The sequence below is a fragment of the Chiloscyllium plagiosum genome, unplaced genomic scaffold (genome assembly GCF_037043375.1).
Source record: "Chiloscyllium plagiosum isolate Xiang-an unplaced genomic scaffold, Cpla_swu_hap1 HiC_scaffold_3, whole genome shotgun sequence".
NCBI lineage: Eukaryota > Metazoa > Chordata > Chondrichthyes > Orectolobiformes > Hemiscylliidae > Chiloscyllium > Chiloscyllium plagiosum.
The window spans coordinates 24,666,974-24,694,836 of record NW_028270141.1 but is presented as its reverse complement, the minus strand read 5'-3'; the positions used below and the strand labels follow the sequence as shown (position 1 = coordinate 24,694,836).

Genomic DNA, 27,863 nt, shown 5'->3' with positions numbered 1-27,863 from the left:
GATGGAGTTTAGAAGGATGAGGGGGGATCTGATTGAAACTTTCAGAATACTTAATCACCCGGACAGAGTCGATTTTGGGAAGATGTTTTCTTTGGCAAGAGACATGAGGACCCGAGGGCACAACCTTAGAATAAAAGGAAGACCTTTTAGCATGGAGATAAGGAGAAACTTCTTTAGCCAGAGAGTGGTGAAACTGTGGAATTCATTGCCACAGAAGGCTGTGGAGGCCAGGTCATTGAGTATATTTAAAAGAGAGATAGATAAGTACTTGATTGCCAAGAGGATCAAAGGTATGGGGAGAAAGTGGGAAAATGATGTTGGAAAACCTTATCAACCATGACTGAATGGCGGAACGGTCTCAAGGGGCCAAATGGCCTAATTTCTGCTCCTATGTCTATGGTCTCTCTTTTTTAAAGCTTACTAATTTTCAGCAATACTTGTGGAATTAATTAATCTTTACCTTGTTTAAGACTAAAACATTGTAGATGATTATTTCTGAATTGGAATACTCAAAAAAGTTAAAATAGACCTTTGCAATGTTATCAATTAATAGTTCACAGGCCAGTTGGTGGACAAGCCTGGGGTGATTTTGATAAGTGGTGACACAGCCATAAGATTATTTCTTCAATTTTCCAATTCAAACTTGCCACTAGTTGGGCTGTGCATTGAGGGTAGAGTCTATTAAAGTCATTAATTGTTTCTAAAACTACATTCTCCCCAAGCTCTTATAGAAATGCATAGCAATTGAAACAAAAAAAACTGGCATGCCATTTAGATCTAGTAATATATTCCTCTGATTTCAATGCTGAAGTGACGGACTTTATAACATGTTTTCCAAAAAGCAGTGAACCCAAAATTTTTAAACCAAATGTTGGATATTTGAAGCCAGGTGCTATAATTTCAAATGATATTTTTAATAATTCTTTCACAGGGCAGAGTGTCACTATCTAGGTCATAATGTGGAGGTGCAAGAGTTGAACTGGGGTGGACAAAGTTAAAAATCACACAACACTAGGTTATAGTCCAACAGGTTTATTTGGAGATACAAGCTTTCGGAACACAAGGAACATTACCTGACAAAGGAGCAGTGCTCTGAAAGCCTGTACTTACAAATAAACCTGTTGGACTATAACACTACTTAGGTTAACATTAGTCATGATTTGGAGATGCCAGTGTTGGACTGGGGTGTACAAAGTTAAAAATCACACAACACCAGGTTATAGTCCAACAGGTTTAATTGGAAGCACACTAGCTTTCGGAGCGCCGCTCCTTCATCTGACGAAGGAGCGGGGCTCCAAAAGTGAGTGTGCTTCCAATTAAACCTGTTGGACTATAACCTGGTGTTGTGTGATTTTTAACTAGGTCAACATTAATTAACCTTTCCTTATTACCCTCTAGAGGGTGACGGTGAGCTGCAGTCTTGAAGTACTGCAGTACATGTGGTTTGAGTACAACCACAACGCTGCTGTAAACAGTGGAACAAAAACTGTGCTAATACTGATCTTGTTCTTTATAAATCTGTTAGCATTGATTACCCAACCTTGGATGCCTTGAATCCAGTAATAGTCAACATGCATTATGAAATTGGGAAAGGAGAAATATTTCCTCTGGGTTTCCAGTCCTGTCCCAAGGCCACTAGGTTAGCATGTAGTATTAGATATTGACATGAAACAATCTATTAACAGTACTACACAGAGTTTGTCATATTGGTATATGTTGATGTGTTTGTAAAATTATAAGACAGTGACTGGTTACATACTTGTCTTCATTGTGATTGTCTTCATGGTCACTTAAGTCATCATCATCCACCAGATGGCCAAAGGGCTCTGATGAAATGGAAACCATGTTGGAAAGGATGACTCTGCTATCACTGCTGGCAGTCAACACCAATTGATCGTGTGAATGGTTATATCGGACACTCCATACCCTGCATACAAATATAACATTCAATCCACATGTACAAATTAAACAAAGTGCTGCCACTGAACACTGATAAACAAAGAGATAGTTGCAAAGCCGTCTAGGTCCTAGTTTGTACTGTTCCCTCACAACAAATCAATCATTATTTTGATCAAAGTCAGTTACTATAGCATGAAATTATTTTGTGGCTGGCATGCCTGAAAAGACTTTCTCCAGACTGGGCTGAATGTCTTATTAACATCATTCCTGTGAGCTGGCGATGCCAAGCGGGAAGCTCATTAGTTTGGCGCATTACATAATCGACTGGCCCAGGCTCCGAGCTAGCTTACAGGCTCTGGGAAGCTGAGTCAGGCAGCAGCCAAGCTGACAGCATCTGCAGGGACTGTTGTAGGTCAAGGGAAGCAGTCCAGCTCACTGGTACCTATACCGAAGCAAGTTGAAAAAAAATTTTCCTTTATTGTAATCACTAGCTGACTTGCTGTTAAATTTACAACTGGGGCACGTAAAAAAGACTCTCTGAAAGAGCCAGCTTCCAATTTGGAACTTAGCACACTCTGAATTAGGGATGCAATTTTAAATTTATCAAACTATTAATCATTTAATACCTAGCAGGCTCATCTTTTCTCCTGATATCTTTCTATATCAGAAAATGTTATGCGTATTTGTAAGCAATAGTTTTATATTGTTGCTTATTTGTCCACTGTAACCTTACAAATCCTGCAAGAACTTGCAAGGCAGCAATTTAAAAAGAAAAATATTTCTGCTCATACTTTGCATTATTAATTATAATTTATTTTTCAGTGCCAGAAGATCTCCTATTTCATCATTCATCTGTCACTGGGAACCCGTATGTAGTTTCTAATGTTTTTCTAAGTCCTATTCCAACCTAAACGTTACAACCATTTGCCCATTACTCAAAAGCAGCAAGTTTATTGAAGTAATATATCAAATAACAGGCACAGTGAGGATATATATCCCCTCAGGTGGAAATACAAAGTACTAATAGAACTGTAATTATATCTTAAGCAACTGACTTTGTTCTTCTACCCTTTACCAATTGATTCCCATTCTCAATTATCTCCTTCCAGTTGTTTACACAATTATATACAAATGGTTGATTTGTTATGGCACAAGAACGTAACCAAAGAACATGGCCAAAGCCAAGGCCTAAAGTCTTCGACTAACTGATTCTCTTTCTGTTGTCCCTTTCCTAAATCCACCTTTCTTACTTTCTTCTATGCCACTTCACTGCATTAATCTTTCCTTGTGCCTTTATCTGTAATATACTACTTCTCCTGCCGTTTAGGTGAGATATATGTTTTAATTGGCAGGGAAGAATACCACAAATGCTTGCAGCTTGCACCTGAGGTGATGCAATAAGAGAAAATGGGGGCTTCAACACACTCCTTTTCATCCTTTCCTCCAAATACTCATGCTTCCACCCTTATTCCCCTGAAGTGCTGTTTCCATGCACCTTCCAGTGACGTTCCTATTATGGCCTTTTGTGCTTTCTCTTCAAAAGTACCCACTCTATCATCTATCTTGCATACAGCCAACTGTTTCTCCAACATCATCCTTAACTGTCTATCCACAAATCCCCCTACCAAGGATGGCTGCCGAAAGTTACCCTCCACCCTAAATCAGTGTTTAAATACTCCCTACACTTCTTTCCATTTGCTTCCTTAGAATGAAGTAAAAATCTCCATATGCCTTTCTGTGTCTTTGTCTCCCTCTTAATTGTTAACAATTAGTTCTGCCTGAATCGTACATGATTAATATGTACATTTCTGTCAACAAAACATTGCTTCGGCTTCTTTTGGAATTCTGCGTGCAATTCTGGTCTCCTTCCTATAAAAAGGATGTTGGGAAACTTGAAAGGGTTCAGAAAAGATTTACAAGGATGTTGCCAGGTTTGGAGGGTTTGAACTACAGGGAGAAGATCAATAGGCTGGGCTGTTTTCCCTGGAGCGTCAGAGGCTCAGGGGTGACCTTCTATAGGTTTATAAAATCATGAGGGGCATGAAGAGGATGAATAGACAAGGTCATGTCCCCAGGACGGGCAAGTCTAGAACTGGAGGGCTTAGGTTTAAGATGAGAGGGAAAAGATTTAAAAGGGACCTACAGGGCAACGTTTTCACACAGAGTGTGGTGTGTATGGAATGAGTTGCCAGAGGAAGTGGTGGAAGCTGGTACAATTACAATATTTAAAAGGCATCTGGATTGGTATATGAATAGGAAGGGCTTAGAAGGAAAGGGCCAAATGCTGGCAAAAATGGGACCAGATTAATTTAGGATATTGGTAAGCATAGACGAATTGGACTGAAGGGTCCGTTTCTATGGTGTACAGCTCCATAACTCTTGGAAAATTACTTGTCTCAACATTCAACTGAGTTTGTTTGAGTTGAATATCTTCCACGGTTAAAGAAAGGCAGATTTGCCAACTCTGAAAAAAGGAAGGAACCATAATAGATAATTCAACCAGTGGAGTCGCAGGTAGATGGGATAGTGAAGAAGGCGTTTGGTATGCTTTCTTTTATTGGTCAGACTACTGAGTACAGGAGTTGAGACGTCATGTTACGGCTGTACAGGACATTGGCTAAGCCACTGTTGGAATATTGCTTGCAATTCTGGTCTCCTTCCTATCTGAAAGATGTTGTGAAACTTGAAAGGGTTCAGAAAAGATTTACAAGCATGTTGCCAGGGTTGGAGGATTTGAGCTATGGGGAGAGGCTGAACAGGCTGGGGCTGTTTTCGCTGGAGCTTAGGAGGTTGAGGGGTGACCTAATAGAGGTTTACAAAGTTATGAGGGACATGGATAGGATAAATAGACAAAGTCTTTTCCCTGGGGTCGGGGAGTCCAGAACTAGAGGGCATAGGTTTAGGGTGAGAGGGGAAAGATATAAAAGGGACCTACAGGGCACCTTTTTCACGCAGAGGGTGGTACGTGTGTGGAATGAGCTGCCAGAGGAAGTGGTGGAGACTGGTACAATTGCAACATTTAAAAGGCATTTGGATGGGTATATGAATAGTTGAAACTTTATTGCTGGAACAGCACAACAGGTCAGGCAGCATCCAGGGAACAGGAGATTCGACGTTTCGGGCACAGGCCCTTCTTCAGGAATGAGCAGAGAGTGTTCCGCAGGAGAAGATAAAAGGTAGGGAGGAGGGGCGTTGGAAATGTGATAGGTGGAAAGAGGTCAAGGTGAGGGTGATAGGTCGGAGTAGGATGGAGGCGGAGAGGTCAAGAAGAAGACTGCAGGTCAGGAAGGCGGTGCCGGGCTGGAGGGATCCGGCTGAGACAAGGTGGGGGGAGGGGGGATGAAGAAACTGGTGAAGTCCAAGTTCATCCCCTGCGGTTGGAGGGTTCCCAGTCGGAAGATAAGACGCTCCTCCTCCGACCGTCGGGTTGTTGTGGTTTGGCGGTGGATGAGTCCAATGACCTGCATATCCTCGGTGGAGTGGGAGGGGGAGTTGAAATGCTGTCCTACAGGTTGGTTGGGTTGGTTCGTCCGGGTGGCCCAGAGGTGCTCTCTGAATTGCTCCGCAAGTAGGCGGCCTGTCTCCCCAATATAGAGGAGGTTACACCGGCTGCAGCGGATGCAGTAGATGATGTGTGTGGAGGTGCAGGTGAATCTGTGGCGGATATGGAAGTTTCCTTTGGGGCCTTGGAGAGAAGTGAGGGGGGAGGTGTGGGCCGCACCTCCTGCGGTTGCAAGGGAAGGTGCCGGGAGTGGAGGTTGGGTCAGTGGGGGGGTGTGGATCTGACAAGGGAGTCGCGGAGGGAGTGGTCTCTACGGAAAGCTGATAGGGGAGGGGAGGGAAATATATCCTTGGTGCTGGGGTCTGTTTGGAGGTGGCGGAAGTGACGGCGGATGATGCGCTGTACATGGAGATTGGTGGGGTGGTAGGTGAGGACCAGTGGGGTTCAGTCCTGGTGGCGGTTGGAGGGGCGGGGCTCAAGGGCGGAGGAGCGGGAAGTGGAGGAGATGCGGTGGAGGGATATTGACCGGGTGCTGGCAGGTGGGACTAGATTGGGTTGGGATATCTGGTCGGCATGGACGGGTTGGACCGAAGGGTCTGTTTCCATGCTGTACATCTCGATGACTCTATGACATTACTATTGTTTTTTGGTGTACCCTTCAAGAGCTGTGTTTAAAAGATGCAAACGGAAAGAGGCTTTTTTTTCTCATTTCCACATTAGAAATATGTAAAGGTGATTTGTGACACAAATTTTAATTTGGATGCATGTCTTGGAGGTCAGGCAGCATCCAAGGAGCAGGAGAATCGACATTTCGGGAATAAGCCCTTCTTCAGGATTCCTGCAGGATTCCTTCAGGATGCTGCCTGACCTGCTGTGCTTTTCCAGCAACACATTTTTCAGCTCTGATCTCCAGCATCTGCAGTCCTCACTTTCTCCTGTATGTCTTGGAGCCCAGCACTGACACTAAAACGTTTAGGCATATTTTGTTGTTGGTTAAAACTTAGTTTGCTGGATTTGTTGAGACTCTGATCTAAAATGGGAATATAAGCCTTAGTTATATCACTGTTTGTCCAATGGTGTACCAAACCATCAGTTAGTAGGTGTTCAGCGACCTGTGGCACTGTTATTATTTTGGGTTCAAATGTACAATACGAGCAAAGCAAAATTGTGTATCCAGCTATTTAGACAGTCACATGAACACAAAATTGTAAGTTAAAAGCTAAGTACTGCAGATGCTATAGATTTGAAACAAAAGCAAAGTGCTGAACAAACTCATCAGGTCTGTCAGCATCTGTGGAGAAAGAAACAGTTAACATTTTGAACTCTTGTTTCAAAAATGTGTCACATTCGATTTGAAGAGTCATTTGTTTGTGGAAAGAAAAATGGAACTAAGTTGTGTCGATTTTCTTCATGACTAAAATGGATTTTGTTCCTAGTGTATTGAAATACACAGCCTGAGTGTATTCTGATTTGTGCTAATTTTGTGATAGATCAGCAACAATGAACTCAGCATCTCAGCTAACAGCACAATAGTGAGCCTGGGTTTTCTTTTATAATTAAAATCTTGTAACTTTTTATGGAATGCAAGTACAAATGTGTCCTCATTTTAACATATTAGATGATGATATTAGATAATGTGGTGTGACTAGAGCGTGTAAGTTAATTCAGTACCTTTACAGCCATGCAAAAACTATTATATGAACAATCTGACTATATCGTTGAAACATTATGGGTTAAACAAACCTAAACTTTTTTTTAAAATTATGTAATGCATAAAAAATATACATTGTAACATGCACTACAGGGTGACTCCATCATCTAATACTCTCCTCAGAGATTACATTTGTAGAGAGGGATTCATGGGGCTGCAGCTCATCATTTTCTATCTATTAATTCCCGAGATGCAATCAATGCAAGCATCGATCCCTGCAGGGAGCACTAGCTTGTACAATTCCTCCACATATATATATCATTTGATATAGTTTGAGCTTGATATAATATCAAGCCCACATTAATAAAAAGTTGAAAGAACTTTTTGGGAGACTACTCAACACATAATATTTTAAATTTTCATTTGGATATACATTAAAATTCACCAGCACTTTATCATCGAAATATTTTATGTACTAAAATAGTAAACTGAAGTTGCTAATATTTCTGTACCTGTTTTAAGATTGAAGTTGCAGTATGTTTTGCTTATCGTCAGCTGGCAGGCCAGGAAGAACCAGGCCAGCTCTCAACCATAACACTTCGAGCAACCTCAACTGTCCCTTAATATTATTTACATATGGTGGACAGGTTGCTGATTTCAGTGCCTGCCTACCCTGCCTATAATGTTGGTGAGTTCGAAGATGTGAGGGAACATGCTGGGCTGGGCCAGAAAGACAGCCAATAATATCATATAAAATTCAGCCTAATGATTCTTCTTCGGCATGACAAGTAGTTGAGGGTGTATGTTGGGGAGGGCGAGGTGGTTGGGTGATACATTGAAGGTGTTATCCTTGATAGCAAAAGGGAAAACAAAGCATAATTATTTCACTGAAACTAATTGGGAATGACATTAATTGCACTTTGGACTGACTTCTAATAACACTGGGAGAAACTGAGGACTGCAGATGCTTGAGACCAGAGCTGAAAAAGGTGGTGCTGGAAAAACACAGCAGGCCAGACAGCATCTGAGGAGTAGGAGAATCGATGTTTCGGGCGTAAGCCCTTCTTCAGGAACAATAGTAATGTCATAGAGTCATCGAGATGTACAGCATGGAAACAGACCCTTCGGTCCAACCCGTCCATGCCGACCAGATATCCCAACCCAATCTAGTCCCACTTGCCAGCACCCGACCCATATCTCTCCAAACCCTTCCTATTCATATACCCATCCAAATGCCTTTTAAATGTTGCAATTGTACCAGCCTCCACCACTTCCTCTGGCAGCTCATTCCACACACGTACCACCCTCTGCGTGAAAAAGACGCCCTGTAGGTCCCTTTTATATCTTTCCCCTCTCACGCTAAACCTTTGCCATCTAGTTCTGGACTCCCCGACCCCAGGGAAAAGACTTTGTCTATTTATCCTATGCATGTCCCTCATAACTTTGTAAACCTCTATTAGGTCACCCCTCTGCCTCCTACGCTCCAGCGAAAACAGCCCCAGCCTGTTCAGCCTCTCCCTATAGCTCAAATCCACCAACCCTAGCAACATGCTTGCAAATCTTTTCTGAACCCTTTCAAGTTTCACAACATCTTTCCGATAGGAAGGAGACCAGAATTACACGCAATATTCCAACAGTGACCTAACCAATGTCCTGTACAGCTGCAACATGACCTCCCAACTCCTGTATTTAATAATCTGACCAATAAAAGAAAGCATACCAAACGCCTTCTTCACTATCCTATCTACCTGCGACTCCACTTTCAAGGAGCAATGAACCTGCACTCCCAGGTCTCTTTGTTCAGCAACACTCCCTAGGACCTTACCATTAAGTATATAAGTCCTGCTAAGATTTGCTTTCCCAAAATGCAGCACCTCGCATTTATCTGAATTAAACTCCATCTGCCACTTCTCAGCCCATGGTCCATCTGGTCCAGATCCTGTTGTAATCTGAGGTAACCCTTTTCGCTGTCCACTACACCTCCAATTTTGGTGTCATCTGCAAACTTACTAACTGTACCTCTTATGCTTGCATCCAAATCATTTATATAAATGACAAAAAGTAGAGGACCCTGCACTGATCCTTGTGGCACTCCACTGGTCACAGACCTCCAGTCTGAAAACAACCCAATGCCATCAGCCTCTGTTTTCTACCTTTGAGCCAGTTCTGTATCGAAATGGCTAGTTCTCCCTGTATTCCATGAGATCTAACTTTGCTAATCAGTCTCCCATGGGGAACCTTGTCAAACGTTTTAGTGAAGTCCATATCGATCACATCTACAACTCTGCCTTCACCAATTCCTCTTTGTTACTTCCTCAAAAAACTCAATCAAATTTGTGAAACATGATTTCCCACGCACAAAGCCATGTTGACTATCCCTAATCAGTCCTTGCCTTTCCAAATACATGTACATCCTGTCCCTCAGGATTCCCTCCAACAATTTGCCCACCACCGAGGTCAGGCTCACTGGTCCTGATTCCCTGGCTTGTCCTTACCACCATTCTTAAACAGTGCCACCACGTTAACCTCTAGTCTTCCGGCACCTCACCTGTGACTATCGATGATTAAAATATCTCAGCAAGAGGCCCAGCAATCATTTCTCTAGCTTCCCACAGAGTTCTAGGATACACCTGATCAGGTCCTGGGGATTTATCCACCTTTACCCATTTCAAGTCATCCAACACTTCCTCCTCTGTAATATGGACATTTTTCAAGATGTCACCATCTATTTCCCTACAGTCTATATCTTCCATATCCTTTTCCACAGTAAATACTGATGCAAAATACTCATTTAGTACCTCCCCCATTTTCTGCAGCTCCACACAAAGGCCGCCTTGCTGATCTTTGAGGGGCCCTATTCTCTCCCTAGTTACCCTTTTGTCCTTAATGTATTTGTAAAAACTCTTTGGATTCTTCTTAATTCTATTTGCCAAAGCTATATCATGTCTCCTTTTTGCCCTCCTGATTTCCCTTTTAAGTATACTCCTACTTCCTTGATAGTCTTTTAAGAATTCACTCGATTTATCCTGTCTATACCTTACATATGCATCCTTCTTTTTCTTAACCAAACCCTCAATTTCTTTCATCATCCAGCATTCCCTACACCTAGCCTTTCCTTTCACCCTAACAGGACCCAGCTTGTTCAGCCTCTCCCCATAGCTCAAATCCTCCAACCCTGGCAACATCCTTGTAAATCTTTTCTGAACCCTTTCAAGTTTCACAACATCTTTCAGATAGGAAGGAGACCAGAATTGCACGCAATATTCCAACAGTGGCCTAACCAATGTCCTGTACAGCCGTAACATGACGTCTCAACTCCTGTACTCAATACTCTGACCAATAAAAGAAAGCATACCAAACGCCTTCTTCACTATCCCATCTACCTGCGACTTCACTTTCAAGGAGCTATGAACCTGCACTCCAAGGTCGCTTTGTTCAGCAACAAAGAAAATAGTGAATTGCCATCTTGATCAAGTGAAGACACACTTACCAGTGGGAATGTTCTTCCAAAGTCTTGACGGGTTCATGAACATTTCTGGTGTCCCAGAACTTGACTTTACAGTCATCCCCACAGCTTGCTAAGTAGTATTGCTTGTTGGGATTGAAGTCAAGATCTCGTACCAGTTGGCCATGGGCATTTTCAATGCAATAAACTTGACTAGATGAGAAGAAAATATGTAAAATGGTTCATTTCTGATACAGCAATATGTCATGCTTGATGAAAATGAAAGATGCTATTTATTAAATTAACTTCTGTACAGTATCCCTCTAAACAGTAAGGAGCTAATTATAAAAATATAAGGATATCTCATGATAACTTATAAAACAAATCTACTGCACAATTCTCTTAAACAAGCATCTGCATCTGTAAATGGATAAATACAAAAATCATAGAAACAATTTTCAAATATGGATAAGACAAGATACTACATGACTGGGAATTTTCCAATCTTTTATCACAATTATATTTATGAAAAACCTAGATAAAGAATTGGTTTGTAATCACATGCACTTCAGTGCAGTAGGGATCTACTCAAGACATTCTCAGTGTTTGCTAGTTTTCCAGATGTTGAGGAGGACTTTTCTCACCAATGCAAATATTTTCCATCAGCTTATTGTCCTGAAGAAAGTGTGTCATACCAGGATACGGTTCCAATATACCCATTTTCTTCCTAGCATCTGAAGTTCTGATTTGGGAGTGCTGACGGTCCATTTGATTATACTGACAGTGTTGCTGTCAAACGTCAACAATCCACTTATACACAGATTGTAGCAGGAGGTCCTGCAACGAGAACTCTGATTCTTCCTAACTAATTGCCGTGTTCTGCATTGGCTAAGATGCTTTAAAAATTGTTTGAAAATGAATTATACATTAGTCTTTATAAATGAAATTAGAAAGTGGATAAGGAGAAACTGTTCCCCCTCGAGATCAAGAGGGCGCACATTTTAAGTAACTAACAAATGATGCAAAAAGAAACGGAGGAAAAATGTTTTTATGCAGCTAGTGGTTAAGGTCTGGAAGTGTGGTGAAGGTAGGTTCAATTGAGGCATTCGAAAGGGAATTAGACTGTTATCTGAAAAGGAAGCATGGTTAGTGGAAGAAAGCAAGACAGTGACACAGGTGATGTGCCCTTTTGGACAGTTGATGCATTTTTGCTGGTCTGATTGGCCTTCTCCTGCACTCCGTCAATTCTGTAAATCTGTGAAATGAAAATCAATTTTGTCACAATACTGATAAAATATGGGTTATTGATTTTAAAATTCCATCCACTGAATTTAACACCTGTGACTCTGATGGGCTAAAAAGCTTTCAAAAGGGGACAAACACTGACTTTGGGCATAGTAATCACTTGACCACAGAAGTTAGCCAAACTTCACAAAATCAATGTGGAATAAACGAATCCAATCTGAAATGAAATTAACTTTTTATTAAAAGGCATGGAAACCAATCAACTCAGTCAGGTTTTAAATGGCCCTCATCTTCTATTCTGATTTACAACATTATGAGAATTTTCACATATTGCAGATGGAACCTTGCCTACTATTAGTAAGCCTAAAATGAAACTTCCACAGAAAGAATGCAGAAAATGAGCTTATATTTCAAGGATCTGTATGTGGGCAAAAAGAGAAGATAGATTTTTGAGTACACAATTCAAACTAGCTGGGGAAAAAAAAACTCTTCATACCTCTGAAGAAAACAAATTACCCTGTGACAATACTGATTGGAGGAAAGCATACAGACTCTGAGAGTGTAAAAGGAATTATGCAATATTCACTTGCCACTGATAATACCAACTGAACAACCACAGTCTCAGGTTAAAAACTTATACTTCAGGGACACCCCAAGAGTTTTACATTGTATATTTCTTTCAGCTTCCTAATATACTGGACACGATCCCTTTTTAACTTTGTACTTAGGTGTGTATTCTGAAGTTACATTTCATTTGTTTATTTGCCCAGGGTTAGTAAATCCTTTCTGCTCTGGCAGAAATTAATTAATAATATTTGAATTAGAGAGGATTATTGTCTCATGCTTAAAAAATCATCTATCTTTGTGGCAGCTAATGGAGGACGTTGAACAGACTGGAGCCAATTCACACATCCTCAGTTTGAGACACAGTTTGAGGTTCTGGAGATGAGTAATCCAGAAATCCATGGAGTTATGAGTTTGAAACTCACTATGGCAGATGATGAAATGTGAATTCAATTATAAATGTGGAATTAAAAACTGGTCGACTGGCAACCATAAAACCAATTGTTGGTTGTTGTAAAAACCTACCTAGTTCACTGAAGTCCTTTAGAGAAGGAGGTCTGCCATCTCACCTGGTCTGGCCTCACTCTGATTTCAAATCCACAGCAATGTGGTTGATTCTTAAATGTCCTAAGACAAGCTATTTGGTTGTAACTCATGGTTATAAAGTGTAATTAAAGGAATTAAATGACAGGAACCACCCAACTTCAACCAAGGCACCAGAAATGAAAATGATTTGTGCCCTGTCAGCCCTCCAAAGATTATAGCAATCTGCACATATTATGCCAAACTTGGAAGAGCTATCCCACAAAATAGTGAAGCATCAACTGAATATATAGTCATTCACATGGAATCATACTTTACTGATAATGTCTTGGGCACCACCACCACCATCATTCTGAGTATGTCTTATCCTACCAACAAAACAGACCCAATGGACATTATAGAGATAAAATGACAAACAGTTGGGAAGGAGCTCACCTGGAAATCTTTAACACCAACTCTGGCCCCATGTTGTCTCATGGCATCAGGTCAAACACGGACAAGGAAACTCCCTGCTGATTAGTGCCTGTCACACCCTCCCTCTACTGATATAACAGTTCTCTGGCGGGTGCACAGAGTGGTAAAGACATAGAATGCGTTCTGAGTGGGGGACTTCAATGTTTATCACGAAGCATGATTTAGTAGCACCATCACTAACAGAACTGGCCAGATTCTAAAAGGCATAGTTGCTATAGTGAATGCAGCAGATGATGCAGGAACAAACTAACTGTAGCAAGTACATCTGTCTATGATGGTATCAGTGGGAATAACATCTGCATAGTCCTTGTTGTGGCTAAGTTGACCTCGGCTTGTCCTTGTTGTGGCTAAGTCCTGCCTTCAAGATGATCGGAGAATTTACAAGATGATCAGAGGATTAGATAGGGTGGACTGTAAGGGCCCTTTTCCTCGGATGGTGATGGCTAGCATGAAGGGACATAGCTTTAAATTGAGGGGTGAAAGATATAGGGCAGATGTCAGAGGTAGGTTCTTTAAGAGAGTAGTAGTAAGGACGTGGAATGCCCTGCTTGCAACAGCAGTAGACTCGCCAACTTTAAGGCATTTAAATGTTCATTGGATAAACATATGGATAATGGAATGATAATTAGTTTGGCTTCAGATTGATTTCAGATTGGCACAATATTGAGGGCCGAAGAGCCTGTACTGCACTGTAATGTTCTATGTTTTATGTTCTATGTTCACTTTGAGGATTGTGTGGAACTATAGTCATATTAAATGTGGTAAGTGGCAAGTAACATCTACACCACACAAGTGCTGAGCAATGACCATTTTGGAAACAAATAACCATCAATCATCATTCCTTCACATTCAACAACCTTACTAGTGTTGAATTTCCCACGAACAATATTCTGGTGTCACCATTAACCAGGAACAGAACTGGACCAGATGAATAAATGTTTCCAGAGCAAATCAAAATTGGGATTCTGTGGCAAGTAACTCACGTCCTGACTCCTCAAAATCTGCATGTATAAAGCACAAGTCATGAATGTGATGGAGTACTCCCCACTTGCACATATAAGTGCAGTTCCAGCAACACTCAAGAATCTCAACACCGTTGAATGGTACCCCATCTAATATCTTCAAAATGCAATCCCTGCACAAGAAACAGACAGTGGCAGAAATGTGTACCATCTGCAAGAGGCACTGCAACAACTCACCAAAGCTCCTTAGAACGTATCTTGCAAACCCTGAACCTCTACAACATAGAAGGACAAGGGCAGCAGATGGATGGGAACACCACCACAGGTTCCTGTCCAAGACACACACCACCCTGACTTGAAATTATTGCTTCACAGTTGCCATGTCAAAATCCTGAAACAACATCCCTATCACCACTCTGCGTATACCAACAGTACAGAATTCATGAAAGCAGCTCACCACAATCTTCTCAAAGCAAAAGTGAGGACCTCAGATGCTAGAAACCAGAGTTTAGATCAGAGTGGTGCTGGAAAAGCACAGCAGGTCAGGTAGCATCTGAGGAGCAGGAAAATTGACGTTTCGGGCAAAAGTTGGGTTCCTGATGAAGGGCTTTTGCCCGAAATATCAATTTTCCTGCTCCGCAGATGCTGCCTAACCTGCTGTGCTTTTCCAGCACCACACTGATCTAAACAATCTTCTCAAGGCTAACTAAGGATGCTGGCTCAACTTTCAAAGCCCATATTCCCTGAATGAATTTTAAAAATTCATAACATTGAACATCTATGGAATCATTTCAAGTTTGCAACAGTTTAAAGTGCTGTAATAATTAGATTATTTTGAGAGGACTGTGTCAGGTTATAAACAATGGGAGAAAATAAAAACCTCTTAGCTTTGCTTCATCTTTAACTTATGTACATTATATGAACTGTTCTTCAATTATCAGCTTTGTACATCGTCAAATTTTAAAGTTAAATGCATCCATGACAGGATACCATTTGTGTCTTTAATTATAATTAATGCCAAATTGGAATGATACAATAACATGAGTTTGGTCATTATTCTGACAATTGGAATTAACACTTTCATTGTTTCTGCTGGGGAATATTGGTCCATTTTCTAACATTGAAAATGCCACAAAAATCTACATTTGTGTGTGAGGAGAGCCCTGGATGTTTGATAATGCTCTCTGCACCTTGGAATGTTCCCTTTTGATACAGAACCAGTTTGTAGCATTATGTTGTTACGGAGATAGTCTTTTTTTTTAATTGGAGTTACTTATTTGGCAGCTTATACTGACATTAATTTGCGAAGCCGCTGTGGTACACTCCAAAATCAATATTATGGCACAGCACAGTTTTATGATTTAGCTAACAATATTTTCATAGCAAAGGAAATAAATTCAATGAATAATCTCTAATCTGCAAAGATTTAAATAATGTCCTATGATATCAAAGTGAAGAGCCAGGTGGAAGACTGAAATCTGATAACTGACCACAAACAAGTTGCAACTGTCTTTATATAAACCTCTAGAGTAATCAAGTAAAATGGACAGATGTCTGGGGAAAAGTTCTGATCTTTTATTTAATTCAAATATGTGGTGAGTTGTTCGGAAATACTATTTTAAAAATCAGCAAGATTCTGAATCTGTAGTCCTTGATCACAAATAGTAATATGCAGAATTATAGATGCAGAGAAAATTAGTAAACAGTATTCATTAATTCATGTAGTAGAGACTTCTGCATTTTGGTATGTGTAGTGATTTAGATCCCATCCTCAGCATTAGGTGGTTGCAAACTTTTCCATAGCATTTGTGGGAGAGGAGCAAAGCTTTCCTGCCCAACATTCATTGCTCAACGAATACCACCAAAACACCCTGTAATTACTTACACTGTCTTACATACCCTCAGGATGTAGCTGACAAGGCTGTGTTTAATGTTAACTATAGTTACTGAGGTATTGGTAGTCAGCCTCAGAATTGAACGTCTGCAAATATACTGTTGATGGAGCTTCCATAATAGTGTTCTCGAGAATTCCTGATTATTAGTTCAGCGTTGCTGAAGGGACAGTCATGTATGTTCAAGCTAAGATGGTATCTGACTTGGAAAGAAATTTAGATGCTATGGTGTTCTTACAACATTCCTGTTGTTTCTTCCCTTAAATGTACAGGTTTTCATGATCTATTTGATCACTTTGATAATTGAGAGTAGACTGAAGAACAATATTTTGCTAGATTTGATTTCTCCTGCATTTTGTAGACAGGACATTCCAAACCTATTTTTAAAATTTACTTCAGGAGGGTAATCTGATTACTTTTACTAATTTGGTTACTCTGGCCAGACATTTCAATAACCTATTTAATCAGGTATGCACCAAACCTTCACTAGAAAAAGCTCCGTAGACAGTTAGGTAAGAACTATGCTGCTGAAATGCAGACAATAAACATTAACCAACAGGGAAACAGTAAAAATTGCGTGGAGAAAACATTTTTTGCTACCTTGGATAGCAGCAGGTTTTCTGCCACTGAACGGAAAATCTACATGATCATAATGAGCTTGAATCAGAATATTGTATTACTATGCATTCAAATTCTAATTTGCAGGATTAGGAAAGCATGCTGAAACTTACAGGGCTGGCAGGTGCAGGTTTGACTTATTTATCCAACACTGCAATGATAGTAAAATCATCAAGATATCTTCCTTTCACAAGAAATGTAACTGAAATATGGTAGCCTTGACCTAATTGAACTGTGAATAAAACATGCTTGTTTAAGAAACCTGCATGGAACAGTCTCCGAAAGCACATCCTATGAGGCCAAATGGAGAGATACCCTTGTATAAGTCACTGTTGAAAACTTTTATTTCTGGATTGGACAATGATTAGAAAAATGAGTTAGTGATTTGTATTTGTATCAATGTGTACAGCAGAACTTGAATTGGAAAAGTATTACAAAACTCTTGCAAGATTATTCTGCAGATTAGGCTAATTTGAGAATGTCTTATTGATAGCATGTACATAGCATCAGAGATTGAGAGAAAAAAAAGCTTTCATGGTGAACTTTAAAGTTTAAATGATGCAGTTTGTACCTTAAAGTAAACACCATAATCTGTTCAGCAATGATGTTACAATGCTTTTCATTTTCTGAAATTACAGCTGGAGAATGAACCAATGGCCCTAAATAATTCATAAAGTTTAAAATATAGTTTAAAAGTTTAAAACTCCAAAATGAAAAAGATTAATGCTTCCCTTCTAAACAATGGCATTATTTATTTTATTTGACTATAGAATACATTTAAGAATTTCAAAATATGTGGGATTAAAAATAGCAACGGAAATGTCTCCTTGAGGTGCTACATAGCACAGTGCATGATAATGTGAACAGCACACTTACAGTGTATATTTTATGACAATATCTTGATCCCTGTAGTAATATGCTTAACCAAAGCGACTATTCTACGTTAAAACACTTCTCATGAGGCTACACAGATACAACCTTTTACATAGAACATAGAAAAATACAGTGCAGTACAGGCCCTTTGGCCCTCGATGTTGCGCCGATCCAAGCCCACCAAACCTACACTAGCCCACTATCCTCCATATGCCTATCCAATGCCCGTTTAAATGCCCATAAAGAGGGAGAGTCCACCACTGCTACTGGCAGGGCATTCCATGAACTCACAACTCGCTGAGTAAAGAATCTACCCCTAACATCTGTCCTATACCTACCACCCCTTAATTTAAAGCTATGCCCCCTCGTAATAGCTGACTCCATACGTGGAAAAAGGTTCTCATGGTCAACCCTATCTAAACCCCTAATCATCTTGTACACCTCTATCAAGTCACCCCAAACCTTCTTTTCTCCAATGAAAACAGCCCCAAGTGCCTCAGCCTTTCCTCATACGATCTTCCTACCATACCAGGCAACATCCTGGTAAACCTCCTCTGCACCCGTTCCAGTGCCTCCACATCCTTCCTATAGTATGGCGACCAAAACTGCACACAATTACTTTTGATTTACTTTCATATTAGTCACTGACAGGAATCTTTTACTGCTGGGTTGAAGTCTTGTAATCATATCAATTTGTACAGCAGAAATTCAGATGCAAGAAAATTACAAATAATTCCTGAAGGTTTAAAATGTAAATTAAACTGATTTGATGATGGTTTATTGACTCCCAAAGTTCGTTCAGTGGCCAAAGTCATAGGCTGTATCAAAAGAGATTTTGATTCTAAAAAGAGATTAACTGCACAAAATAAATTGAGCTCTGTTCCTCAAAGAGAAAGGTAAAGAATTCCAACTTCTTCAATAGTTTGGCATTTACCTACATTCGAGCAATTCACGTGAGAAATGTTAAAAGCTGTTTTTATAAATTTTGCATTGTTATTGGAACTTTTAAAAAAAATCTAAAACAGCAATACATTAATCGGGCAGACGAAAAAGAGCAGCGGACAAAGTTTCGGGACAGTGACCATGCGGAGAGGTTGGAAAAGGACTCTGGAGACCAACAATAATATATCAAAATAATTAAGCAGTGAACTTTCACAGCTGACTGATTGTGAAATTACAAACATCTCTGGAGATAGGTCAAAGAGAAACAAGCAGTATAGTTCAATTTCAAAGTTGACCTTGGGAGACCTCATTATTGGAACTAAACACAGCAGTTGGGAATGATTAGTGATTTCAGAACCTGATCAGCTTAGTGTTTGATTTTACGAATTATAAATAGGGTCACGGAGTCAAAGTGAGGTACAGTACAGAAACAGACCCTTTGGTCCAACTTGTCCATGCTGACATGATATCCTAAATTAATCTAGTCGTATTTGCCAGCATTTGGCCCATACCCTTCTAAAACCTTCCTATTCATATACCCATCCAGATGCCTTTTAAATGTTATAATTGTACCAGGCTCCACCACTTCCTTTGGCAGCTTATTCCTCATGCGCACCATCCCCTGCGTGAAAACGTTGCCCCTTAAGTACCTTTTAAACCTTTCCCCCTCACCTTAAACCTGTGCCCTCCAGGTTTCGACTCCCCCATTCTAGGAAAAGACCTTGGCTACTTACCCTTTCCATGTTCCTCATGATTTTATAAACCGCTACAATGTCACCCCTCAGCCTCTGCGCTCCAAAGAAAATAGTCCCAGTCTATTCAGCCTCTCCCTATAACTCAAACCTTCCAAACCTGGCAGCATCCTCGTAAATCTTTTCTGAACCCTTTCAAGTTTCACAACATCCTTCCAATAGGAGGGAGACAAGAATTGCATGCAGTATTCCAATAGTGGCCTAATCAATGTCCTGTAGAGCTGCAATGTGACTCCCAACTCCTATACACAATGCACTGACTAATAAAGGCAAGCATACCAAATGCCTTCTTCACTATCCCAACTACATGCGACTTCATATTCAAGGAACCATGAACCTGCACTCCAGAATCTTTTTGTTCAGCAACACTCCCCAGGTTCTTACCATTAAGTGTATAAGTCCTGCACTGATTTGCCTTTCCAAAATGCAGTACCTCACACTTGTCTAAATTAAACTCTATCTACCACTCCTTAGCCCAGTGGCTCATCTGATCAAGATCTCGTTGTACTCTGAGGTAACCTTCCTTGCTATCCACTCCGTCTCTAATTCTGAGGTCATCTGCAAAATTACGAACTATACCTCCTATGTTCACATCCAAATCATTTATGTAAATTACGAAAAGCGGTGGACCCAGCACCGATCCTTGTGGCACACCACTGGTCACAGGCCTCCAGTCCGAAAAGCAACCCTCCACCACCACCCTCTGTTTTCTACCTTCGAGTCAGTTCTGTATCCAAATAGTTAGTTCTCCCTCTATTCCGTGTGATCTAACCTTGCTAACCAGTCTACCTTGTGGAACGCCTTACTGAAGTCCATAAAGATCATGTGCATTGCTCTGCCATCATCAATCCTCTTTGATACTTACAAAGAACAAAGAAACTTTATAGCCTCGGAACAGATGCTTCGGCCCCCCAAGCCTATGCAAATCCATATCCACTGTCTAAACCTGTTGCCCAATTCCTAAGGACTTGTATCCCTCTGCTCCCCACCTACTCATGCATCTGTCCAATCGCACCTTAAATGAAACTACCATGCCTGCCTCTTCTTCAAGAAACTCAATCAAGTTTGTGAGACACAATTTCCCATGCACAAAACCATGCCAACAATTCCTTGCCTTTCCAAATATATGTAAATACTGTCCCTCAGACTCCATCCAACAACTTGCCCACCACCAATGTCAGGCTCTGTGTTACCAAACTCCAGTCTTCCAGCACCTCACCTTTGGCCATTGATGACACATCTATCTCAGCAAAGGGCCCAGCAATCTCTTTCCTAGCTTCCCACAGTGTTCTCGGGTATATCTGATCAGGTCCCGGGATCTTTATATGTTTTAAGATGTGAGAAAAGGGATTAGTTTGTGGCAGGCACATTAGAAACGAAATGCAAGTTAAACATTAAGGCATGCAAGAACAATGCAGAGAACAAGGTAAGACTCAGAAATTAAACTGCATTCATTTCAATGCAAGAGGCCTGACAGATAAGGCAGATGAACTCAGGGCATGGTTGGAACATGGGACTGGGATATCATAGCTGTTACAGAAACATGGCTCAGGGAAGGGCAGGACTGGCAGCTTAATGTTCCATGGCATAGACGCTATAGGAAGGATAGAGGGGGAGGCAAGAAAAGAAGGGGAGTGGAGCTTTAGTTAAAGATAAGATTACAGCTGTACCGAGGGAGGGTGTTCATGGGAAAACTCTGCATTTCCAGTGAGGTTACATGGGTGGAACTGAGAAATAGGAATGATTACTTCATTGAGATTGTACTATAGGTCCCTCAATTGTCAATGGGAAATTGAGAGGCAACTATGTAAGGAGATCTCAGATATCTGTAAGAATAATAGTGTTGTAATGGTAGGGGATTTTAACATTCTGCCCATAGATTGGGACTGCCATAGTGTAAAAGGCTTGGAAGGAGAGGAATTTACTAAATGTGCACAAGAAAATTTTCTTATTCAATATGTGGATGTATCTACTAGAAAGGGAGCAAAACTTGACCATCTCTTGGGAAATAAGGTGGGGGGCAAGTAAGTAAGGTGTCAGTGGGGAAGAATTTTTGGGGCCAGTGATCATAATTCAAGTAGTTTTAAATGAGTTATGGAAAAGGATAGACCTGATCTAAAAGTAAAGCTCTAAACTGGAGTAAGGCCAATTTTGATGACATCAGGCAAAAACTTTCAAAAGTTAATTTTGAGGCTTTTTGGAGGCAAAGGGATGGTTGGAAAGTGGGAGGCATTTAAAATGAGATAACGAGTTCAGAGTTAATATATTCCTGTTAGTGTGAAGGGCAAGTCTGGTAGGTGTAGAGAATGCTGGATAACTATCGAAATCGAGGATCTGGTCAAGAAAAAGGAAACATATGTCAAGTGTTGACAGCAAGGGATCAAGTGAATAAGGGAAGTAGGAGAAATCAGGAGTGCAAAAAGCAGACATGAGAAATCTTTGACAAGTAGGGTTAAGGAAAATCCAAAGAGATTCTACAAATACCCTATAGGATAAAGAGAAAATAGAGCCCCATAAAGATCAACAAGGTCATCTATGTGTGGAACCACAGGAGATGGGCGAGGTACTAAATGAGTACTTCGGATCAGTATTTACTGTGGAGAAGGATATGGAAGCTATAGAACATGAAGAAATAAACAATGATATTTGAAAAGGGTCCACAGCACAGAAGAGGGGGTACAGGACATCTTAAAATGATTAAAGGTGGATAAATCCTCAGAACTTGATCAAGTATATCTCAGAACACTGTGGGAAGCTAGAGTAGAGTATGAAGGGCCCCTAGCTGAAATATTTGTATCATCAATAGCCACAGTGAGGTGCCGGAAGACTGGAAGTTGGCTAATTATTTAACAAAGGTGGTAACGAAAAGCCAGGGAACTATAGACCAGTGAGGCTGACGTCAGTGGTGACTAAGTTGTTGGAGGGGATTCTGAGGGACAGGACTTGCATGTTTTTGGAAAGGCAAAGAGTAATTAGGGAGAGTCAACATGGCTTTGTGAAGTCATGTCTCACTAACCTAATTGAGTTTTTTTGAAGAAGTGACAATGACGATTGATGAAGGCAGAGTTATAGTTGTTGTCTATATGGACGTTTGACAAGGTTCCTCGTGGTAGACTTGTTGACAAGGTTAGATCATATAAAACCCTGGGCAGCCAGTCAATTGGATATAAAATTGGCTTGAAGCTAGGAGACAGAGGGAGGTGGTGGAGGGTTTTTTTTTGGATTCACGGACTGTGACCAGTGGTGTGCTGCAAAGATTGGTGCTGGGTCCACTGCTTTTCCTCATTTATATAAATGATTTGGATGTGAATATAGGAGGTACAGTTAGTAAGCTTGCAGGTGGCACCAAAATTGGTGGTGCAGTGGACAGTGAAGAAGATTATCTCAGAGAAAAACAATACCTTGATCCGATGTGTCAATGGGCCAAGGAGTGGCAGATAGAGTTTAATTTAGACTATTGTGAGGTGTTGCATTTTGTACAGCAAATCAGGGCAGGACTTATACAGTTAATGATAAGGCCCTGCGGAGTGTTGCTGAAACAAGGGGGATACAGGTGCATAGTTCCTTGAAAGTGAAGTTGCAGTAGACAGGGTGATGAAGAAGGTAATTGGCATGCTTGCCTTCATTAGTCTGTGCATTCAGTATAGGAGTTGTACAGGATATTGGTTAGACCATTTTGAGAATACTGCATTCAATTCTGGTCTCCATGCTAGAGGAAAGATGTTGTGAAACTTGAAAAGGTTCAGAAAGGATTTACAAAGATGTTGCTGGGATTGGAGGGTTTGAGCTATTGGTGAATGAACAGGGCCTATTTTCCCAGAGTGTTGGAAGCTGAGGGGTGACCTTATAGAGGCTTAAAAAATCATGAGAGACAAGGATAAAGTGAATAGCCAAAGTATTTTTCCCAGGGTAGGTGAGTCTAAAACTATAGGGCATAAGTTTAAGGTGAGAGGGCAAAGATTTAAAAGGGACCTAAGGGATAACTTTTTCATACAGAGGGCTGTGTACGTATGGAACGAGCTGCCAGAGCAAGTGGTGGAGGCAGGTACAATTCCAACATTTAAAAGGCATTTTGAGACTAGATCAGTTCAGGATATCTGGTCGGCATGGACGAGTTGGACCGAACGGTCTGTTTCCATGCTATATGATTCTTAGAATGCTAAATTTAATTAATTTAATTTTCCTAAAATTAGAATTCAGAAATGATAAGATTACAACATTTTTGCCACTATGGAAAGCTATTTGGTTCCTGATGCTTGTACTGGTGATCATTCTTCAACTGTAGCTATTTAAGCTTATTTCTCTGTTCTTTCAAGTAATCAGTTTTACTTCACTTTCAAGTCTTTATCTAATTATTTTTAACTTAGATATTTATGGATAATCATTCTACGTACAAACAAACTAGTTTCTGGAAACTATATACAGCATCCCAATGATTCTTTTTGCATCAATTCAGGATTCATGTGCCCATGTGACTTCATCAACCGGCAGATATGTTCTTCAGCTCTTTTCAGAAGCGTTCATGGTTTTGAAAACCGCGATTGAATTCTTTTTAACTTACTACAACGAATAAGCTCCATTTTAAAAAAACATAACTTATTCCTAACAGAATTCTATTCAGTTTTTGTTGCAAACTTTTCGTTCTCTTAATATCCTTATAATGGAATGTATAGGAATGCATACAATTGTTTATCTGATGGAACCGATGTGGTTCAAATGGAACATCACTTTCCTGTTTTTGTATTCAGGTCTCAATATGTTGTTTTATACCACAAGCAAAAAAAAGGATTCTGGATAATCCAAGATGGAGGATGAGAAAAATATCTGGCTGTAATAGGCTGTTCCTTTTTTGAGGTATTTTCGGTATTGGAGGTGATTTCCGCGAATTCCAGGAGCAGCAATTGCTGTTTTATATGCTGTTGCATTATTTTGGAACTTTGGAAAAAAAAAGTCAAAACAATGGCACTTTTAAAAGGGAGAGTAAGAGACTATGGCAGCACATGGTCAGGTCAGTGCAGGAGAGAGAGAGAAAAAAGAAACTCACACTGCTAACTGACACAGCAGTGAACCTGCACAATTACTGCCTTTGTTGTTGAATGTACTGCTGGAGATTGGAGTCCGTCCAGGAAAATTAACAAACAGTGAAATTCACAACTCATCTTGGGAGAACCTGTTTAGGAGAGGTCACAGCACAGAAACAGATTAGTGAAAACATTTAAGTGTGGCCTTGCTGTAAGTCTGCAGTAGTGAGTAGAGTCTGTTCTTTCTTGATTATATGTTTTATCGAGATATGTCTCTTGATTAAACTTAAAAACATAAGCCATAATTATTAACTTAGCCTGGAGCAGTGTTTTGTAAAGGAATAAGACGGTGTTATTTTCTGGGTCTGCAGATTAGAAGAAGCAAAACTGGCCCTTAGTAGAATAATATGCTTTTTTTTGTCAAATGTGGGAGTTTAGGGAGAGTTTACATGTTACTGAGGATTATATCTGCAATAAATGCCATTGGTTGTGAATCCTATCAGATTGAATGCATCTGTTGGAGCGACAGTGAGAGGCAATGAGCAATTTACAAGAGCAAGGGGGTATGATGGATGGCAGTTGTAGGAAGGGAGAAAAGTCACAGATACAGTCACACAGATGGGTTAACTCCAGGAAAGGTAGTGCAGGAGTCTTCTGTGGCTATTTCCATTTCAAACAAGCATGCTGTTTTGGAAAATGTAGGGGGTGATGGATTCTCAGGAATGTAGCACAAACAGCCAAGTCTCTGGTATTGAGATTGAGTCTCATGCAATGAGGAATACATCAGATTCCAAAAGATCAATTGTGATAGGGGACTCTCTAGTCCGAGGCGAAGACAAAAGTTTCTGTGGCCAGCAGCAAAAAATGGGAATGGTGTGTTACCTCCCTGGTTCCAGGATCAAGGATGTCTCAGAGAGGGTACAGAATGTTCTCAAGGGGGAGAGGGCCCAGCAGGAGGTCATTGTACACACTGGAACCAAAGACACAGGAAGGTAAAAGGATGAGATTCTGAAAGGAGATTATAGAGTTACGCAGGAATTTAAAAAGGAGGTCCTCCAGAGTCGTAATATCTGAATTACTTCTGGTGTTACGAGTCAGTGAGAGTAGGAATAGAGGATACAGCAGATGAATGCATGGCTGAGGAGCTGGTGTATGGGAGAAGGATTCACATTTTTGGATCATTGGAATCTCTTCTGGGGTAGAAGTGACCAGTACAAGAAGAACGGATTGCACCTGAATTGGAAGGGGATGAATATGCTGGCAGGGAGATTTGCTCGAGCTGCTTGGGAGGATTTAAACTAATATGTCGGGGGTGGGGGGGGAATAGACACTGAGAGATAGTGAGGAAAAGAAATCAATCTGAGATTGGTGTTGAGAAAAAAAAAAGGAGTCAAATAGTCAGGGAAGGCAGGGGACAAAGCAGAGAACAAGGTAGGACTGATGAATTCAACTGCATTTATTTCAATGCAAGAGGCCTAACAGGGAAGGCAGATGAACTCAGGGCATGGTTTGGAACATGGGACTGGGATATCATAGCAATTACAGAAACATGGCTCAGGCATGGACAGGACTGGCAGCTTAATGTTCCAGGATACAAATGCTATAGGAAGGATAGAAAGGGAGATAAGACAGGAAGGGGAGTGGTGTTTTTGATAAGCAATAGCATTGCAGCTGTACTGAGAGAGTTAAAAATCACACAACACCAGGTTATAGTCCAACAGGTTTAATTGGAAGCACACTAGCTAGTAAATTAAACCTGTTGGACTATAACCTGGTGTTGTGTGATGTTTTACTTTGTACACCCCAGTCCAATACCGGCATCTCCAAATCATGAGTACTGAGAGAGGATATTCCTGGAAGGCATCCAGGGAAGTTATTTGGGTAGAACTGAGAAATGAGAAAGGGATGATCACCTTATTGAGATTGTATTATAGTCCCCCTAATAGTCAGAGGGAAATTGAGAAACAAATTTGTAAGGAGATCTCAGCTATCTGTAAGAATAATAGGGTGGTTATGGTAGGGGATTTTAACTTTCCAAACTGGGATTGCCATAGTGTTAAGGGTTTAGATGGAGAGGAGTTTGTTTAGTGTGTACAAGAACATTTTCTGATTCTGTATGTGGATGTACCTACTAGAGAAGGTGTAAAACTTGACCTACTCTTGGGAAATAAGGGAGGGCAGGTGACTGAGGTGTCAGTAAGGGAGCACTTTGGGGCCAGCGACCATAATTCTATTAGTTTTAAAATAATAATGGCAAAGGATAGACCAGATCTAAAAGTTGAAGTTCTAAATTGAAGAAAGACTAATTTTGATGGTATGAGGCAAGAACTTTCAAAAGCTGATTGGGGACAGATGTTCGCAGGTAAAGGGACGGCTGGAAAATTGGAAAATTCAGAAATGAGATAACGAGAGTCCAGAGACAGTATATTGCTATTCGGGTGAAAGGAAAGGCTAGGTGTAGGGAATGCTGGATGATGAAAGAAATTGAGGGTTTGGTTAAGAAAAAGAAGGAAGCATATGTCAGGTATAGACAGGATAGATCGAGTGAATCCTTAGAAGAGTATAAAGGCAGTAGGAGTATACTTAGGAGGGAAATCAGGAGGGCAAAAAGGAGACATGATATAGCTTTGGCAAATAGAGTTAAGGAGAATACAAAGGGTTTTTACAAATACATTAAGGACAAATGCATTAGGGAGAGAATAGGGCCCCTCAAAGATCAACTAGGATCACCTACGAACCCTCCAACCACACAGGATGAATGTAGATTTCTCCAGCTTCCTCATTTCCCCTCCCCCCACCTTATCTCAGTCCCAACCCCCGGATTCAGCACCGCCCTCTTGACCTGCAATCTTCTTCCTGACCTCTCCGCCCCACCCCCTCTCCGGCCTATCACTCTCACCCTCAGCTCCTTCCACCTATCGCAGTCCTAGCGACCCTCTCCTAAATTCCCTCCCCCCTACCTTTTATCTCAGCCCGCTTGGCACACCAGACTCATTCCTGAAAAAGGGCTTATGCCTGAAATGTCGATTCTCCTGCTCCTTGGATGCTGCCTGGCCTGCTGTGTTTTTCCAGCACCACACTTTTCCACCCCTCAAAGATCAGCAAGGCAGCCTTTGTGTGGAACCACAGGAGATGGGGGAGATACTAAACGAAAATTTTGATCAGTGTTTACTGTGGAAAAGGACATGGATGATATAGAATGTGGGGAAATAGATGGTGACATCTTGCAAAATGTCCATATTACAGAGGAGAAAGTGCTGGATGTCTTGAAATGTATAAAGGTGGATAAATCCCCAGGACCTGATCAGGTGTACCCTAAAACTCTGTGGGAAGATAGGGAAGTGATTGCTGGGCCCCTTGCTGAGATACTTGAATCATCGATAGTCACAGGTGAGGTGCTCGAAGACAGGAGGTTGGCTAACATGGTGCCAGTATTTAAGAAAGGTGGTAAGGACAAGCCAGGGAACTATAGACTGGTGA

The 27,863-nt window shown here is 40.8% G+C and overlaps 1 protein-coding gene across 2 annotated transcripts in view; it reads right to left on the bottom strand.

The window, feature by feature from the left end:
- eipr1 (EARP complex and GARP complex interacting protein 1) overlaps positions 1-27,863 on the bottom strand; it is an 87,160-nt gene that overhangs the window by 19,125 nt on the left and 40,172 nt on the right. For both annotated transcript variants that reach the window (XM_087977998.1, XM_087978001.1), the window contains 2 exons: positions 10,543-10,710; positions 1,760-1,927 (listed from right to left, as the gene is read on the bottom strand). In XM_087977998.1, the coding sequence (XP_087834124.1) occupies positions 1,760-1,927; positions 10,543-10,710 (336 nt within the window). The remainder of the gene's footprint in view (positions 1-1,759; positions 1,928-10,542; positions 10,711-27,863) is intronic.